Here is an 18,472-nt window from a genome sequence, read left to right as displayed (position 1 = left end):
TGGTGCTACAACAGCGTGATTTCCCCGAAGTGACACTGCCGGCGGCAGCCAATGGGAGGCGCGGCCGCCCCTCGCGGCGGCGCTGATTGGCCTGGACGCGGCCGGGCACGGGGCGGCGGGGAATCCCGGGCGCCGCCGCGTTATACCCGAGGGCGCGGCCCCGGCGGCGGCAGAGGCGGGGCGGCGGGCAGCGGTCGCGGATCGGCTCGGCTCGGCTCGGCTCGGCTTAGTTCAGTTCAGTTCAGTTCACCGCCGCACAGGCTTGCACAGCTCGGCACTGCACGGCACGGCACAGCACAGCACAGCGAGGTGGGTCGCGGTGCATCCCGTCCTGTCGCATAGCTCGCCCCCTCCCCGCTTTGCACGGTACCGGGGCTCCGGACAACGGGTGGCGACGACTCCCGGGGGCGCGGCACGGCTGTGCTCGCCGTGCGGAGGGGGTTTGGGCACCAGGGCGGCAGCCGTCGGGTGGGCATCGGGCATTGCTGCGGCGGCCGCGACCCCTTACCCAGCCCACGGGACGCGACGGGATGGGACGCGGGGCCGGGCAGCTCTGGACGCGGCTGCGGGCTCAGCCGGAGGCTCGGCTCTGCCGTTGAGCCTGTGCCAGCGCCGAGCCCCGGGGCTGGGGGCTGCGGGGCTGAGCCCCCACCGCGGGCGCTCCTCCGGCCGCTACCGGAGCGGGTTTGCTCCTGGAAAGTAGAAATGCGGTGTCTGGGAAGCCCTCGGGTTGTCTTGTCTTGGGGGGGGGAAAAATAAAACAAACAAAAAAAACAGCCCCCACCGCAAACAGGAAATTATTTCTGCAGAGGAAGGGCTGGGAGAGTCGCGCCGCCCCGCCCCGGCTGCGCGGCGGGGAAGGGTCCTGCGTGGGAAGTCCTGCGCGGCAGGAAAGGGTCCTGCGTGGAAAGTCCTGTGCGGCAGGGAAGGGTCCTGCGCGGTTCTGCCGGGGCTGGTCGCGTTGCTAATTGGGGATCCCCCCCCGCATCAGGGCGGGCTCTCCCTCTCCTTCCCCCCCGCCTTTGCGCAATTTAATTACTAATAAACTTTTAAGAAGGGTGACTCTGCCCTTAGCGTCTCTCTGTGGGGGCAGAGGTGGGGATTCTGCACCGATCCGCGCAGGGAGAACCCCACCCACGCGTGGGAACGCCGCGGCGGTGCTGGCGTGGGCTCCCACCCCTGGTCGAGGGTCTCTCCCGGGCTGCCCTGTCCCACGCAAAACTCCCCTGCAATCAGCCCCTTTCCCGGATTCCAGCCTTCAGGAGTGGTTTCGGTGGTCCCCGGGCGGAGCGGGCGCTGCCCTCCAGAGGCAGGTGGAAGATGCTGGGAAAGTGGGTTTGGTGGCACGGATGGGCTAGCGGTAATTCCCGCAGCCCAGAGCGGTGGCATCGCAGGGTCGTTAAAGGAGCGAGGAGGTTGTTGCTGACCTGTTATTTCTTCCGCAGACAACATGCCGGTGTCAAGAATGCGCATGAGGCCCTGGCTGGAAATGCAGATTAATTCCAATAAAATACCAGGACTGATATGGATTAACAAGGTGAGGGCTGTTTGTTACTATTATCGTCATTATTATTACTTCTGTATCATTAACCATGCTTGTTCTTAAATGATACTAAACATGAGTCAAGATCATAAAGCAAAGAAGAACATGGAGAACACTTGTTTAAAAAACAAACAACTGGTGTTTTTTTCAGAAGAGGTAGCTCCGGTTGGTGCAGAATGGAGCAGCTCCGTTTTTCTCCTTGGAAAATTCCCAGGAGGGAAATGATAAATTAAAATAAAGGCAGTCAGAACATGATGGAGAACTGAGAGAACTCAGAGATCTTTTTTAACTCCTGCTGCCTGCTTGAGCCAAGTCACCTCCTGTCCCAGTGGAGTAGCTACTCTTACACCCCAGTTGCTCCCAGTTTTAAGATCTGGCCTGAAGGAGGCCTTGGATTTGTCTCACTTTGGCAGGGAAAGCACCTCCCTGTACCTGTAGCACAGGGTGGATCACCAAACCCTGGTCTCCTTCTCCCAAGTTTCCATGTCCATCCCAAGGTGACAGTTAAGCTCTAGGACATGTTTTTTTTACGATTCCTGCAGGATCTTCTGGGCAACTTTAAAAAGGGGTTCTCTGCCAAAGTGCCCTGGAAAATATACTGGAATTGATGGTACAGTAATAGATCAGACACAATGTATTTAAATGATTTTGGGATAAAATTGGCAATATTGCTTACTTCTGCTGTCCCATACCACACATGGCTTTCCTAGTTTCAGCACTCTTGAAAAGCCTTGGACAAATCAGATGGAATGATGGATGCTTAATTCAGAGACAGGGCAGAGGGTTTATGAAGTTCCTGAGCTGCTGCTGAGAATTCTTTTATTAAATCCATCATTCCAAACTGGCACGTGATGCTTCTTTTCCAATTCAAATCTCTCTTGGTTTACCTTCAGGATAAGATGATGTTTCAAATCCCATGGAAACACGCAGCTAAGCATGGCTGGGACATGGAGAAAGACGCCTGCCTTTTCCGGAGCTGGGCCATTCACACAGGTGCGCGCTGGCTTTATGTTTCCATCAGTCAGAGCAATATCTCAAACTCTTGACTTACACCTCGGGTGGTTATGTTAACTACTAGTACCTATGGCAGAGAAAATAGAAAAATACATTTATTTTTTTTTGGTGGGAAGAACTAGCACTGAGAAGTCTCATCTCTTATTTACAGGAAGATACAAAGTAGGTGAGAAAGACCCTGACCCGAAAACCTGGAAGGCAAACTTCCGCTGCGCCATGAACTCTCTGCCTGACATCGAAGAAGTGAAGGATAAAAGCATCAACAAAGGCTCCAGCGCTGTCCGGGTTTACAGGATGCTGCCGCCCTTGACAAAGGATCAGAAGAAAGGTAAAGCCCTCAGCGACGCTCCTGGGGTTACGCAGCTTCCACTGCTGCGCTTAAACACCGCTTACGTTTCTGTTCCCAGACCTGTTGGTAGCACCTGCTGGGGTTAGTGCCTGGGTATTGCCATGGGCAGAGGTGGTACAAATAGTTCGGTTTTATCCCGAATTCTTTAAACGTGCCTAAAGGCATCATCAGGAGGCGACTGGAACTCGCCACTGCTGGCAGCGGTAGCGGAGTTTGCTGAGCAGGGCTCAAAGCTGCAAGAGCTCACGCTCGCCTGAAATGTCAGCCGTGCAGCACTTTCTCACGTTCATCTTATTTTTATTCAACAGAAAGGAAGTCAAGGTCTTCAAGAGAAGCAAGAAACAGGAGCAAGAGAAAGGTATGTGTCTGTAGAGGCAGCTGAAGAAGCGAGAGGTTTTGGTGGTTTTCGTGCTTAATTTTTTTCATATGGGAACTTGTGCGTTCTCAGAGAAGTCTTTCATGCTCTGCCCTTATTTTTGTAGTCGTATGAAGACACAAGGACGGAGGAGACAGCAGAAAGACTAACCAGCACTCCTCTGCCAGATGACCACAGCGGCTACACCATCCACGACTACACGGGGCAGGAAGTGGAGGTTGAGAACACGTCCATCACCTTAGGTGAGACTCAGTTTTTAACTCTCTGAGCGGAGTGGGAGGTGCTGTTTGCGCTAAACCCACAGTCTCTGCAGCAGAAGACAGAGATGACTCTTGAGGCTGGGCCGTCAGGCGGGCAGGGAGGAAATAGAGGTGGTTGCGTCTCTTTTGTGAGTGCCAACTCCTGGTGCATCCTGCAGACCTCTCCTCGTGCGAGGTGAGCGGCTCTCTGACCGACTGGAGGACGCCGATGGAAATCACCATGGCTGACAGCACCAACGACCTCTACCAGCTCCAGGTGTCTCCTCTGGCTTCATCCTCAGAAGGTGGATATTCCTTTTTTTTCCTACCCTGATCTTCCATCGATCTACTGGAGGCGGCGGGTTGGAGGCAAGACAGTGGGATGGAGTGCCTGGGGGATCAGGAGAAACAGGAGTTGTATTGTAGAAAAAAAAAAAACCCAAACCTACCTCCACCTGATGGATTTGGGTGTCTGGAGCTACCAAACCAGCCAGGTCACAGGAGGGCACGTGCCACCTTGCAGGAAGTAGCTGCTCACGGGTGCAAGGCTCTGAAATGCCATTTACTTTGCACATGCAGGCAGTGCGGCAGGCTTCATCTTGCAGGCTCAGCGTGTTGGCACAGACGGGTCGGCCTGTGGAGAGGAGGAGAGATTTCTGGGCTGGGAGGGTGGGACTGTGGTTTCCTGAGGCAGCTGGAAGGAGGTGATGCCAGTGGAGTTAGGGACAATAGCGACAGTGGAGGTAACCGCGCTTGCCAAATGAGGAAAAAAAACCCAATTAACATGGATATATCAGAGCGGTTCTTACTTGGGGTGCAAATCCTGCGTACCAAGCGGGCTTCGCTTTGTTGAGTCTTGGGGAGGCGTCAGAGCTGGCTGGAGCCACGCACCCCAACGGGATGTTGGAGAGCATCCACGATGAAGGGCCAGACATCCAGGGGAGGTTGTGGCACGGAGCTGCTGATGGGCTTCCCTGAGCCCCTCCTTGGTGTCATCCGTGGGGGGAACATGAAAGGTGGTGGTGGTGTGTGGCAGGAGAACATGAAGTGGGTTGCGTGGCAAAGAAGCAGAAGTGCGAGGACTAATGGGCAAAAAGTTGACATCTATGTCTGTTTTCTTCTCTTTTTTATGTGCTTACAAAACAGTCACGGATGAAGATGAAGAGGAAATAAATTCGGATATTTTGAAGGTAAAAACAGCCCTTCTGGTCAAAATAAAATTGCCCAAAGTTGCTGTTTACACCAAGAGAGGAAAGGAAGCAGCTACCCGATCCTGTCCTTTACGAGCTAAACGTGCACTTATGTAATCCAAGACCCATATTTAATGAGGAAGCCTGAAAAATAAATACAAAAAGAAGGCTGCTCCACAAACATGAGCTGGAGATGGCATGTCCATGGAAATATTTACTGTGCATGTGGAAGTCAGAGAAAGCTACTGAGTACTGCTGGAAGTAAAGGTTGCTCTGTTAGACTCTGCAGAAGTTCTCCAGACCTTTTTATTTTGCCTTTCCCTCCAGCTCTGGCACGTGTGGTGCTTAATCTGTGTTTCCAGACGTGTCATGCTCATCCCACTGATAAGACAGGGGTTCATCACTGAAGGTGCTCCAGCCCTCCCTGGTTTTTTTTTTTTTTTTTTTTCCCAACTGGGAGTAAACCAAGTTTTATATAATCTACCATGAGCAAATATAATCTGTTCTTATTTGTTTACATGTTTTCTGATTAAGGGACGGGAATAAAATATCGCACCCCCAGAAGGAAGGAGCGGTTTTACCCATCTCCTTGTTCTCTTACAGCTGCTCGAGCCAGCCCAAGACTGGCACGCCACCAGCGTCGGGGGGAAAGGCTTTCTCACCAACGAGCCGGGCACGCAGATGCTGTGCAGCACTTACAGCTACAAGGAGCAGGACGGGGAGATCGACACGACTTCAGGTACGGGCGCCTCGGTCGGCGCGGGCGGGCAAGGCCGCGGGAGGATGCAGGCGAGGGTTTTCCTGCAAGACGCTGATGGCGAGGGAGCAGAGCAAGGGGAGGAATTCGCACATCCCCGTGATTTGCGATTTCCCGGTAGCCCGTCGGAAGGCTGTAAGGAATTTGTTGCTGAAAAGGAAAAGGAGAAAAGTGCCTTCAGTAAGAGCATGCCACTGATTTGTCTTAGGGTTACATACATGTAAGCTATGCCAGCTCTCAGGAACTCCTTGCAACGCAGCTGAAGATTTTCTGCTAGCAATAGCTTGAGTGGGACAGTTTAACAGAGAGCACTGAGAGAATTTTAGCAAAATATTAGTCCAAGGTATTTACTCACATCTGAGAAATCTTTCAATTTTTAATATATTTTTACACATACACTGTTCTGCTCTTGCTGCATGTGATTCAGTACTCATTCTTGGTTTATTCTGTCTAGGAGAGCTAGAGTACAGGTTCTTCGACCAGAAAGGCAGCCTAGACTTCTCCTGGCTGGAGACAGTGAGACCTACCATGCAAGTCATTCCCTGTGGCTTGTAAACTCCTGGCTCCCTCTGACCACGAACTGCTCTTGGGTGGAAACCTGGACAAGCCTGAGGAGAATGGAAGAGATTGTTTGTTACTGACTGAACGAAGAAAGTAGCTTTTATATTCCGTTTAACTTTTAGGCCTGAAAAGGTTAGCAAGAAAAACTCAATTATAGAACAACAACAAAAAAGAAAGGGCTCCCATCTCGCTAGCGGGGCTCCTGGCACCGAAGATGCTCAGCCGCAGCACGCACCTCGTCGGCGCTTCAGAGGTGAAGCTCTCGCTGGAAGGTTGCTGGCGGGCCGTGGGGGTCCCACGGGGTGGGGTTCTGCTGAACGGCGGTGTGTGCCGGGGGCCTGGGCTGGACATCCCCGTCCTCCCCGCGTGAGACGTGATGAGCACTTTACCCACGGAGCGCTTAGGAGAGACGCTGCGACGGAGCCGCGTACCGGTAGTTTTGGTTGCTGCTTACCTGTGCAACACTGGTGACATTGAGCTTAATGACTCTCATTACACTTAGTCAGAAAAATTGCACTAATGGGCCCTGTCTTCTTTGATTTACTCCACATAGTTCATCTTTCGACTTTAGACTGTGTAAATAGTTTAGACCAATAAAATGTGAAAATCCAGTTTAGGCTTTGCTTCCACATAGCGCAGTTACCCAGGTCCACTCGTAGGATGCTATAGCTCGCAGGCATGCCCTGTCAGTTCCATAGAATAGCTGAAGAGCTGCCCTATGAAACCGTTTTTGCACTGATGGGGCAGAGCTCTTTATTTATACCGTGCCTTCCCGAGAGCCCTCCTCGCGCCCTGCCGCAACACCCACAGTACTGTACGCAGCGAGCCGCAACGCCCCGCGGGCCCAGCCTGGGCCGGCGCATGCGGGAGAGCGCGGGATGGAAGAGGTTTGGTTTGTTTGTAGTCTGTAGGAAACAAATCACTAAGCTGTAATAGACTATTTTCTTGTACATTTTATTTTTGTATATAAAGCGGTGTATATTTGTTTTAATAAAAATGTTTTATATATGACATGTTTACTTTTTCTCATGGGAGAGCTCTGAGATTGCATTCCAGATTCCTTGAAAATACCCAAACAAATGTGCTGTTGACCGACACTTGGAGGGGATTTTTTCATGAGTCATGAAAGCACAGGGAATTTCGTACAGCTCGCTCCCCTTTTTCACCCCCACCTTCCCTTCCCAGTGCAGCTGATGAGTGGAATTCCGCTTGTCCAGGTCCTGCGCACGTGTCGGGTGGTTGGTTCGTATCTCATCAGACCTAAGTTGGAGCAGAGTTACAGCCTGGAAAACCCCTGTCCCGCACCACGCGGTGCCGCGACGACCCTTGGGGAATAACTCCGTTCACCAAGCAAGGGCGAGGGCGGCCCCGGGAGAGTCTCGGGCCGCGGGAGAGGAAGGACCCAACCCAACGGGCTGGAACGCAGCGGACATTTCCGACCGCCTCTGGCTGCCGCTCGGCCTGCGGGGACGGATGTGGGGGTTACCGGGGGAGAGAGGGGAAAAAAGTTAAAAATAAGAGCCATAGGAAGCCGGGTGGTGGTGGGTCTGAAATCCAGCGCGGATGAAAGGTGCAGGGAGAGGCTGGGCAGGGTGCCTGTTAGTCATTAACCGGCCCCGTCTCCCAGGCAGCCCGAGGCGGGCAGCACTGGGCACAGAGCAGCTTCCTACGTCCGTGGGCGACGGCCTGGAGGGCCAAGGGCTTGCCGTCCCCCCAGAGTGGTCACGCTCCTTGGCGGGGTACCTGGCCCAAGCGTCCATCCCTCGGGAAGGGACCCATCCAGCTGGGAATCCCCCTCCGGGTACCAGGGCTGCCGGCGATGGGGTTTGTTCAGGAATGGCTGCAAGTTTGTCACATGCGGCGGGGAAGGGACGGGAGAGAGAAGGGAAACTTTCTATGATGCAAACAGTGCCAAAAATAAGGCGGAGATTAATTTGCTCATTCATGCATTAAAAAGAGCAAGTTTTTCAGTTACGCTCAGCTAAAGAAAAAAAAAAAAAAAAAGAATAAAAACCCAAGAAATCCCCAACAAAACAAACCACAACCCAGTACTTAAATTTTCACAGGTACGAGGTTTGCCCAGGGCTTGAGGAGGACGCCTGGCTGGCTCCTCCGTCACCTCCGGGGCAGGTAGCATCTGCAGAAGCGACGTTTCCTCTCCCGGTGCAAACTAAGGAGGCATTTAGGCTTCGTACCCAGCGGAGCATCACATGCTCTTTAGGATAAACCTCCTGCCTAGGCCAGGCATTGAAAATGGGTTAAAACCTCGACGTTGGATTCTTCCGAGCTTCCTATCCTCATCAAGCTCTCCATAAACCCCATAGGCTTCAGGTGGCTTTTCTGTGCTGGGATGAGAGCTGTTTTCACCTTTAATACACACACGGCCACATTCAGCTGGGAAACAACCACACGCCAGGAGAGCAGGTCCCTGGAGAGAGCTCACCGCTGCCAAACCCAGGCAAAGCAATAAAAGGGAAAAGGTTTTATGGGCAGGGCTCGAAGGGCAAGCAGCGGCTCTTTCTTGTGCTATGAACCTCGCACGGCAGCGAGGGAGATCTACAGGCTATGCAACCGTGGTAAAAATAGAAATCACCTCTCTGGGGCAGGAGAAAAAAAACCAAACCAACTCGTTATATTAATGAGCGGTTGTTTGGGAAATGAAGGGAGCTAACCCTGCAAGCTTGCAGGCTGCTGGAGCAGAGCCTCTCCATCCCTCGCAGCAAGCTGAAACCATCACCGCCTGCAGCTTACTTGCAAACCTTGGAATCCTTAAAAAAAAATCCAAAGTTCTCCTTATTTAGTTTTTAGAGCTTTAGGATGTCAACAGGACGAAACCTCCAGAAAATAACACCACAGCCTCAGAAACAGCCCCATAGCCTCCACCTGGGAAAGCGACTCGGGCGCGGATTTTGCTGCGGCAGCATCCTGCGTCGTGGCGGCAGGAGACCTTGGCTCGTGCCAGCGGAGACTTCCAGTGTGCGCCGCAGCTTTTCCTCCTGAAACCCCTTGACCTACAAATAAAGAGCTGTTGCTTTTCCCCTGATCTTTGTCCAAACGGATTGTTAAAATGCCCTTCCACAATTAGAGGGGAAGGTAACTTCCTCCCCTGTGGCCCGCGTAGCGCGTTGCCCATGATTTAATCCCTCAGGAGGAGCAGGACGTCTCGACGCCGCGCGGCCCAAAGGAGCCTTTTGCTCTCGGTGGCACCTGGCGTGAGCTTTGCCTGCCACGCCGCACAGCCCGCAATTATCCTTTCACCTTTATTTGCCGTGGTGATTGAATCCTGATAATCGGACACGTTTCCAGGCAGCCACGTGACTTACCCTATCGCGCCTATAAAGGGTAGCAGTGCTTCAGAGCAAAGGTATGAATTTATAACTGCAAAAAAATAGTGGAACATTTGTTTGTGGTGCAAAGGCAAACAGTTGCTTAGATAGCAACCAAGTGTCTTGGACTGTAAATATAATTTCTCTGCTGTTGTGCCAGGTCATTCCCCGTCTCCGGTTCCCCAAGGGTCCATTTTTCCCCCCAGCTTTGCACAGACAACACAACGAGGACAGAAACCTCTCCCAGACCTTGGGAGGGCCAAGGGAAGAAGCGCTGTCCATAGAAAAATCAGTTTTAGAGCTCAGGTGGGGAAAAAGCTTCCCTAGAAAGGGAGGAAAATCACAATTTGTCCACAAAAATACATCTAGGTTCTGTTTTCTCCTACACCAGGTGCTCCAGTCCACTCTTCCACCGCAGTGCTGCTCTTCAGAGCTCCTTTTCCTCCTGCATTTTTCCATCCCTTTCAATATTTCCCTCACTGTTAAACTCACCCTGTCCCTCCCCAGCCTTCCCACGCACAAAAGAAACACGGCACCAATAAACGTGCGTTCGTGCGGGCAGCACGGTGCGTGCAGCTCAAGCTACTGGTGCACTACGTCACTGCCCTCCAACCTTTGGTCTCACCCGTTCCGATAACGCCGGGGTGCAAATCCAGCCGGCATGATTCCCTGCCCCAGCATGGCCCCGCTGGAGAAGGGATGGGGAAAGCTTCCCATGGCCCTTTCCAGAGTCCAAACAGAGGCCACGTGCACCCAAGCCAGCAGAAGCCATAAAACACCTAAAAACCCCCAGGAAACCTGCTCATCCCGCTGGCAGATGTGTTCTGTCACCAGCTGGATGTAAGCCGAGGTGTCCAACCGCAGCACTGAAGGCTCAGGGCTGCCATGCAGGGACAACCATTTGCTCATTCCACTAATGGGGAAGGGGGTAGATCTCGTCACCCACCCATCCAAACCACCGTGGGCTGGGACTGGGGCACCCAAAGTTACCAGGGTGCGTGAATAACGGGGCAGTTAATCATCCCTTCTGGTGCCTCAAGCCAGTAACAAAGTCAGGACAAAGGCATGGATGGAACAGTTGGACAATGGTTAGCAGGAGATTTCCAGGACTGGGGACCTCTCTCCCTGTCCTCCGGCAGCTGACACGAGCTGTCAGGTTCTCTTCAGGACCATCCACCCCACCCACTTCACAGAGAAGCTTCACCACGAAGCCTGATGGTCGGTACCCAGCCGTGCAGGGTGCACCTGCTGTCACTGTCCCACTGTAACCGGGACGTCAGTGGGGTTTGGATGCTGACACAGCCCACACAGCGCGGACCTGCCTCTCGCGGCTCACCCGTGCCTCCTCAGCCGCCAAAAACCAGTGGCTGAGCTGGTGGCACATCAGGTTGCCAGCATCTCTTCCCTGGCAAGCGGCACCCAGCTCCTGGGCCAGGACAGCAGCACTACACGATGCTGATACAACCCGAGCATCCCGAACAGCCGGCAGCCCTGCCAAGGCCTGCGCGGAGGATGCTCAGCCATCACAGATGAGCTCACGGCCTATTTAGGTGTAGGAAATTTCACACTTCAAAGCAGTGCCCCTGCCTATTGCGCAACTCCTCCCTGTCGCGCAGCTGCGACATGCTACGCTGCAGGCACACGGCTGCAGCATCAAAGCGCAGAGACACCGGGGCAAGCCAAGATGTGTGCAGCAGCTCCTGGGGATCTTCCAGGGGCATTCAACCTCGCCAGCGTCACACGACTGCCTCGGCAGCGACGGCCGCCGCGCTGGCCACCGGCACAGGGAAGGGCTTTGTTTTCTCTGTTTGCACGTAGCAATGTTAAATGTTAAAAATGCAAAAGCAAGGGAGTGGTTAGGAGGCAGGTTGCACTGGGAGGAGGATGCGGTAATGGTCTGGGGAGCTCTGGGCAACGAGAAAGTGGACGCAGGCTCGGCTCCTTTCAAAGCCCGCGGTGGTTTAGCAGTGAGCGTGGAGAATGAAGGACAGAAAACAGCACGAGGATGCTGGCCCGGGTTCAAAAGGAATCCGGCGCGAGCGCTGCGCGTACCGGCTATCTGCAGCCAGGCTATTAAATGACGAGACCCAGGCTAACCACAGGCACAAACACGAACACGCTGTTCTGACATCTGCGTTGCCAGAAGATGTTTCACCGAGTGTGTTCTGTCACGAGATAAATACAATAGAGTTTTCACCAACAATCTTCAGGTAGAAGAAATTAATCAAGAAGTCAAGTCCGGACAGGTACGGCTTTGTTTCCACCACCTTTATTGCTGAAGAAAGCAGAAAGCGGACTACGCCAGTCTATTCCCAGCCTTGTGGCTGGTAAATGGGTTTGTAGGACATTTTTTAAAAATTCTGAGGGGACATGGCACAGGTTACCAGCGGCATTATTTAAAGTCAGCATGTGAACCATGTTAGCACACACACATTTCACATGGAAATCATAATTCAGCATGATATCTAGCGGCTGCCACTCCTGCCCTTTGCCATCAGCTTTGGAAGAGCCTCCCTGCGGTTTCTCCTGCTCCACGTGCCCTTGGATGGATGTTCCCGGGGTTGTACCAGGGCAACCTGCCTCGGAGCGAGGGATTCACGCCACCATTTGCTCTCCCACCCTTGCTCCATGGCAAGGTCCCAGCTGACCTGGTGCGGGCTGGGTCCACCCAAATCCGTGCTTCGTTTGCCCAACATTCACGCAACGGCTGTATCATCTCAGGCCGCGTGCCAAAGTCCCAGCACAAGCTGCATCACATCAGGAAACCTCCTGTAGTTTGTATCTACTAATCCCTAACATCCATCAAACTCCCACCAACAATCAACAACTGCCTCTGAGCTGTACCAAAAGCATTGGAGATGTTGCCTACAGAACATTATTATCTGAACCACGAGGGCTGTACAAGTTTTACAACAACTTCCTGCACCAGAAACGTGCCGCTTCCCAGCTGCTGTGCAAAACGCTACCGGGCTCGCCGAGGGGAATGGTCCAAAAGGGCGCCGCTCACCGATGCTACACGCGTGGTTTCCATGCACACGTGATCAGCCTGTCTTGTTGACTGGCTTTTTTCCAGGAGGCAGGGAGAAGAAAGCAATCATCAAGAGGAGGAGGATTTAAAAAACCTGCAGTAATTAATAGGCATGTTTTGGGACCTATTTTTAATTCACATCTTGCAACTGACCAGATTTCAGATTGGTGGCTTCTTTAATTAAGGTGCTGTTACTGAAACTGCCCTTTCTTAGCTGATTTACGTTATCTTCCCTTAGAGCTAAAGAAAACAGATGGGTTTTTTTTTGTTCATCCCAACAGTTCAGAACCTGACGTCATCCCCGTGGCTGAACACCTCCCGCACCTCTGCTCCGAGTCCGGCAGTGGCATGTGAAAGCCACATGAATGTAATTCCTACCTTAAGGAAAATTCCCCTCCCTCAAAACAGCAGTTCCTCACGGAAAAGTGTGAAGGGCTTTGCTGGAAACGCAGGCTAAGCCCCTCATCCCTATCCCAACAGCTCAATAGGAGAAAGACCCCAGCTGACGTTCCTCCAGTATATTGCTGGTGACAAACAACCGGCAAATCTTCTACCTCATCAGCATCTTGGGAGAAGCAGCTCATTGAGGTGTTCTGACCACAGCGCGCTCGGCCGTTCCCAGCGCGGAGGCTGGAGCATTGATGCTGTGCCATGGAAACACGCTGCACGGCACCATACAGTCAGATCCAAGTAAAGGCAAAATTCCCCTGAAAGGGAAACCAGCTAACTGCCCTGGGGAAGGTTCTTGTCATTAAGAAGAATAACGCACACCCCGTTTGAAGGCCGTGGGGCTCACGTTGCAGCAGAGGTGTTTTCCTGCTGCCCTGGGAGCTGCTGAGCGCCGTTCTGTACCCTGCGGGAGAGGTATGGATGGGCTACACTCCGCTTTTTTAGCGACCAGCTCCTTTTCTCTGCTTGGCTGCCGCAGGGATTTTGCGTCCCTGGCCATCTCGAAGGGGCTGGCTGAAGGCCACCCGCCTGGCCTGCAATGCCCCAGCCCCACAGCTCTCCCAGGGTTACCGGTGCTCGCCAAACCCGTGCCAAGCGCCTTAGAAATTAGAAGGTCTCTGCAACCACAGAAGTGGTGGGAGCAGCCACGGCCCTTGGCTGGAAGGAGTTGCTCCACCGCTTCCATCACTTCTTCACATGGCCCTTGTAAAGGCAAGGAGGAAGATGCTGGTCTGCCAGCTTGATTCTTTTTTGCCTTCAGTGGAGGACCTGGTGAGCTGGGACACAAAGTTCCCAGGTGTTGTCCTTACCATAGCTCTCCCTTCAAAGCTGAGAGGACGGCGCAGGAAACCCACTGCTGCCGCCCCACCCATGGGATGGGTGCAGCATCCCCTCGGCACAGCCCTCGACTTCTTGGTAAGGGCCTGGAAGGGGTGGACCTCACCCCACCCTACAGAACAACAAACAGCCCCGGGACGGCCGGAGCTGCTTCGGTGGCACGGTTTCACAATGAACCCGCTGCGGTTCAGCAAACCTCAGGCACTCTGCGTCCGAGGAACAGGAACCTCCGCGACCAAGGTCTGCGGGACGCCAGCCCAGCTCTGCAGGAAAACGAACTCGCTTTGGTGTCAAAAAAACCCAGCAAAACACTCCAGAGCTTGGCCCTCGGGACGTGTCCCGCTGCGGGTGCCCCGAGCCCGCACAGGCCACCCCATTACCCTCTCTGCACGGCCCCGCACAGCTTTCTGCTCTGGATAACAAACCCAGTAAATGGAGAAAAAAACATGAGAAAGGCCAATGTTCCACTCGCTAACAACCTGCTGCCTCCTGCACCTCTGCTGAGCAAACCACCATTTCCTGAACTGAGGTGTCAGGCATGAAATATTTCACATGCCGGAGCAACCGTCACCATCTGCTAGGTGACAAACAGAACTTCAGCCTTTCCTGGTATTTGATGCATAAATCAGGGTGCGTCCTGCGCGGCTGTTTGTGATTCTGTAGTCGAAAGCTCCCCGTCTTGCCTGGGGGGGTGGCGGTAACAATGCCCGTATAGCTGGCGTAGATTTGGTCTAAATCACTTTCTATGGAAGCATTTCTTTAGCATGACTAACTGGAGCACGCAGGAGGCAGGAGCGTTGCCAGGAGTGCCTGTGGGCATCAGCTAAGGCCATACCTGAAGAACCAAGAACTTGCTTCCTTGGATGTCCTCTTTTCCCCACAGCTAATACGCTTTTATCCTTTCCTTCCACTCCACGTCCCACCAACCTGGTGAGAAGTAACCCGACCATTACCCAAGACCCCACAGCCCTGGCAGGCTGATCATTCCACGTTTTTTTTCCTGCTCTTATCCCTCCAGGCACTCAGTTATCCCACCAAGTCCATACCCAACAAGCCTCACTCCGCTACGCTCTTCCACCAGCGAGCAGATCGCCGCAGGGCTGCGGGTCACAAGCAGCGCTTTGCTTTCTCCTCCTGCTCAGTGCACTGATTCACCGTCTGTTCATCGTCTTTCTTTAATTAGCAGCTGCCTTCCAGACCTTTCAGAAGAGCTCTTTTCCTGTTAAGTCTCAATTACGTTTCGGTTAAGGGCTGGTAGTAAGTCTCCTGTTCTACCAAACCTCGCCGCCATAGAAATACAGCTATCGGCATCAGTGCTGCCCCAATATTTGCTTTCTCAGACTCCAAAAATGGACCCTAAACTTACTATCCGAGGAAAGCAGAACTGTCACCACCACCAAAACTCCCCTTACCCCCAAGCCCAAGGAATATCAGACAGAAAGCTTTCACTGGATTGGAAGCGGGGAATAACCTTCACCGGCCGGTGCTGCTGGAGATGCAGAGGTCAACCAGCAATCTTGCAAAGTTGGGTTTTGTTTTTTCTTTCTCCTCTTTCTTCAGTTTGTTGAGAAGCCCTGACCGCCCTGGGCTTTGGTGGTATGGCAGCTGTCCACACAGATGCTCGTAATTTCTCAGGAAGCCTCATAAAAAAAATAATCTGAAAACTAATGCACAAGAGGTCCCCTGCCCTCCATGCAGCGTGGGAAGCTCCTCTGAAGACACTTTGAATGCACATTATTACTAGAACAAGTCACAGCAGACAGTTCGTCATTTCTTAGAGGAGCAGAGGGCAATTGGCACAGGCAGGTTAGAAAAAAGCATTCGGTGCCTGGGAAGTTTGCGCGATATTCCCATTCACTCAGGGGCAGACGCTGCCCGCCCCGTCCCCAGGAACGGGAGAGGGGAAACACGCACAGCAGAGGTGTCCTGCACAGGGGAAACAAGGAAAAGAGCAGGTGCTGTGAAAGAGAGAGGAAAAAATGAGAAATATTGAGGGGAAAAAAAAAAGAAAAGGAAAGCCTAGAGCCAGTAGAGTTTGGCTTCCATCTATGAATGAAGGGAAAAAAAAAAAAAAAAAAAGGAAGTTTCATTTTGTCTTAAAATGCAACACTTTATGTCCTAGAGACACATCCCTGCAGGCAGCTCCACCAGTAACGTTCTCCTCGTTTCCAGGCTCTCAGTAACGCTTGTCAATCGCTTTGACTCACGCCAATCCACGTGGGGAGGGTTGTGTTTATCCACAAACCTTCTGGGGGCAAGAAGGAACCAGACCCAAGAACCACTCCAGCAGCTTTAAGCCACACGCAGTTCAAACAAGATGTAAAGTTCCTTCGCTATATTTCTAAAGCAGGCACCAGAGACACGAGATCAGGACACCAGCAAACCAGTGCCTCCCCACCATCGCGGCAGCGCTCCCAGCTCCTCCCAGCCTTCTGTAACAAGCAATAAAAAATCCAAATGCTGTCAGAGTACCTGGTGTTGGGAGGAGCTGACGTGAGACGGGCTCTCAACCCAGTCTGGGCTCCGTAGAGCCAGACCCACTAGCCCCAGGAGCTCTGCTTCCCCATGAAAGGACCTGCTGGCTCCTTTCCTTCCCCCCTGTGCTAAATACCATCACCACACCTGTGCTGATCGCAGGCTGCAGGCACCGAGACCTGCCCCACGGAAACACCCGAGCACCCCGCAAACCCCAAAACCTCTTCAAGGTGAGCAGCAGCACACCGGAGCATACCAGGACACAGCAGCGTGCAAAAATACGGCAGCTCTGCTTCCAAAACAGCAGCTCTACTTCCTATTTCCTTTTCCTCACAGCTCTGATAGTAATAGCTGCGAAGGTTGGGGGTTTGGGGGATAACTGCCGGCAGCTGAGCACACTCAGAGCCAGGCCCTAGGCCCCCACCCTCACCTGCCTGCTCCTCCCTAGGGGTTTCCGACCTGGTTTTCCATCGGCAAAGAAGAGCTTTGGCGACGGCAATACCTGGCCGTGGGGCATGGGGATGCCCAGGTGAGGAAGGACCAGCTTGGTGATGCCAAGCCCAAAGGAACCTTGGGTCTGAATCTGCTCCTTTCTGGTGGTGCCTGATGGAGGGTCTTCCAGAAACCAGCAAATTCTCATTGAGTTTCGACATTGAAGCAGTAGCAAGGCGAAAATCAGCACTGAATTGGGTCAGTTTCTGTAAAAATACGTGTGTTTGGTCTAACAGCCTGGGGCTGAGAAAGCACGAGGGCCGTGGGAGCAAGAATTGAACACCCAGAGCCCGGGCCCATGTGGCACCATCAGGAGGGCTGCTCTCCTCCCCCTCCTCACCATTGTGAGGTCCCACCATATTGCTATGGTCTCAAAATGGCAGCACCGCTGGCGGTGGGCACGGCGATGGAACCAGCACTAATTAAACACCCCCAAAAGCTCCAAACTTGCCAAAGCAGCCATATAGCAATGAGGTGATGGGATGGCTCAGCCACCTACAGCCTGATTCCCTGCAAGTATCCCAGCAATTTTCTGATGGTCTGGGACTTACAAGTTTTACAGGGTATTTGAAATAGGAGTTGGTGGCTGTTTTACTTTAATATGAAAGGGCAGGGAGGTGGCACGAGGTTTGATGGAAGAGAAAGCCAGCAGAAGAGTCTAGCTAAAAAAAGAAGAGTAGGGAAAAGTCGGGCATAGAGGTGAGGAGGACAGAGATAATTTCCATGGCCAGAGCCCTGCAGATGGCACGGTGTCAATATTTTACGCTAACTTGTATTGCTTATAGTCATAAAAGAGGGGAAAAGTTGTAGAAAGGATGATAAAAGCCCATTTGAAGGCAGAATGCAATAGGAATATCAAAGATTTCATGTAAAATAGCTACAGGTCATCTTGGTCCAAGGTGCAGAAATCCTTGGTGAGCAACTGGTGAAAAGGTCCTGAAGCCGCTGAAAGAGGCAGTGTTAGGAAATGGGAACTGAGGCAACATCTACTGATGGGAAAAGAGAAGTGGCCGGGATAGTTCTCAGCTGGTTTCACATCCAGGCACCTCCTTTCATGCACGATCGCTCCTGCTTTGAAACAAGTGCGAGCCAGACCCTGGACTGCCAAGGGCATCAGCGTGCCAAGGCAAACGCGGCATCGAGCGCGGACTGATTGTTGGGACGCTTCTTCTTCAAGCTACCATCTCCCCCCTCGTGCAAAAGCTGCACTAGGGAGAGCAACCTCTTGGTTGCAAAGCCTGGCTCGTTGCTGCCAAACTTTACTCGTTTTCTACCCAGGAGAGAAAATGCTAAACCCAAAAGGATCTGATACTTGTGCTAGGCATTCAGGACTATTTCAGTTTTGTAAATGACCGCGTAATGACAAGGCAAGATGCAGAGTAAAGAGCACCGCAGGTCCAGGGACAGGCTGCGGTTTGGTGCCCGCACGCAGATGGGTGCCCAGGCGCGTTACGGATGTGCCAGTGCGAAGCAGCACCAAATCCTCTCCAGCAGCGTTGCTCCCTGGCTGCGGTACCCAGCGCAGCCCTACAGCCAAGTGCACGGCAGGGTTTCTTTCTGCTTTCTTATATTTACATACAAACCAAACAGATAAATAGCAGCACAACAACCACCCAGTCCCACTCCCCTGCACGGAGCAGGGACATCTCCAACCGGGTCAGGTTGCTCAGAGCCCCGGCCAACCTGGCCTGGAATGTTTCCAGGGATGGGGCATCCACCACCTCTCTGGGCAACCTGGGCCAGCGTCCCACCACCCTCAGCGTAAAAAATTTCCTCCTTGCATCCAGTCTGGATCTGCCCTCTTTCAGTTTAAAACCATTACCCCTTGTCCTATT

General features: G+C 52.9%; 1 protein-coding gene across 1 annotated transcript; it reads left to right on the top strand.

Annotated features, from left to right (window-relative positions):
• Nucleotides 1-300: 300 nt before the first annotated feature.
• Nucleotides 301-7,040, top strand: IRF1 (interferon regulatory factor 1). Its single transcript, XM_086758821.1, has 10 exons — nucleotides 301-309; nucleotides 1,446-1,537; nucleotides 2,437-2,536; nucleotides 2,709-2,885; nucleotides 3,215-3,264; nucleotides 3,389-3,524; nucleotides 3,701-3,826; nucleotides 4,668-4,711; nucleotides 5,315-5,450; nucleotides 5,923-7,040. The coding sequence occupies exons 2-10, from the start codon at nucleotides 1,451-1,453 to the stop codon at nucleotides 6,021-6,023; spliced, it is 957 nt and encodes a 318-aa protein (XP_086614947.1). The 5' UTR covers nucleotides 301-309; nucleotides 1,446-1,450; the 3' UTR covers nucleotides 6,024-7,040.
• Nucleotides 7,041-18,472: the final 11,432 nt, after the last annotated feature.

This window comes from Chlamydotis macqueenii, chromosome 14 (genome assembly GCF_036417535.1).
Source record: "Chlamydotis macqueenii isolate bChlMac1 chromosome 14, bChlMac1.mat, whole genome shotgun sequence".
NCBI classification, from domain to species: domain Eukaryota; kingdom Metazoa; phylum Chordata; class Aves; order Otidiformes; family Otididae; genus Chlamydotis; species Chlamydotis macqueenii.
This window is presented reverse-complemented; position numbering and strand designations above follow the sequence as displayed.

Bases quoted from the DNA above. Each gene is read 5' to 3' on its own strand.
- IRF1 (XM_086758821.1), top strand. From the start codon at position 1,451: ATGCCGGTGTCAAGAATGCGCATGAGGCCCTGGCTGGAAATGCAGATT. The intron at 3,525-3,700 runs GTGAGACTCAGT...TGCATCCTGCAG, and splicing joins GAACACGTCCATCACCTTAG to ACCTCTCCTCGTGCGAGGTG. The intron at 4,712-5,314 runs GTAAAAACAGCC...GTTCTCTTACAG, and splicing joins TAAATTCGGATATTTTGAAG to CTGCTCGAGCCAGCCCAAGA.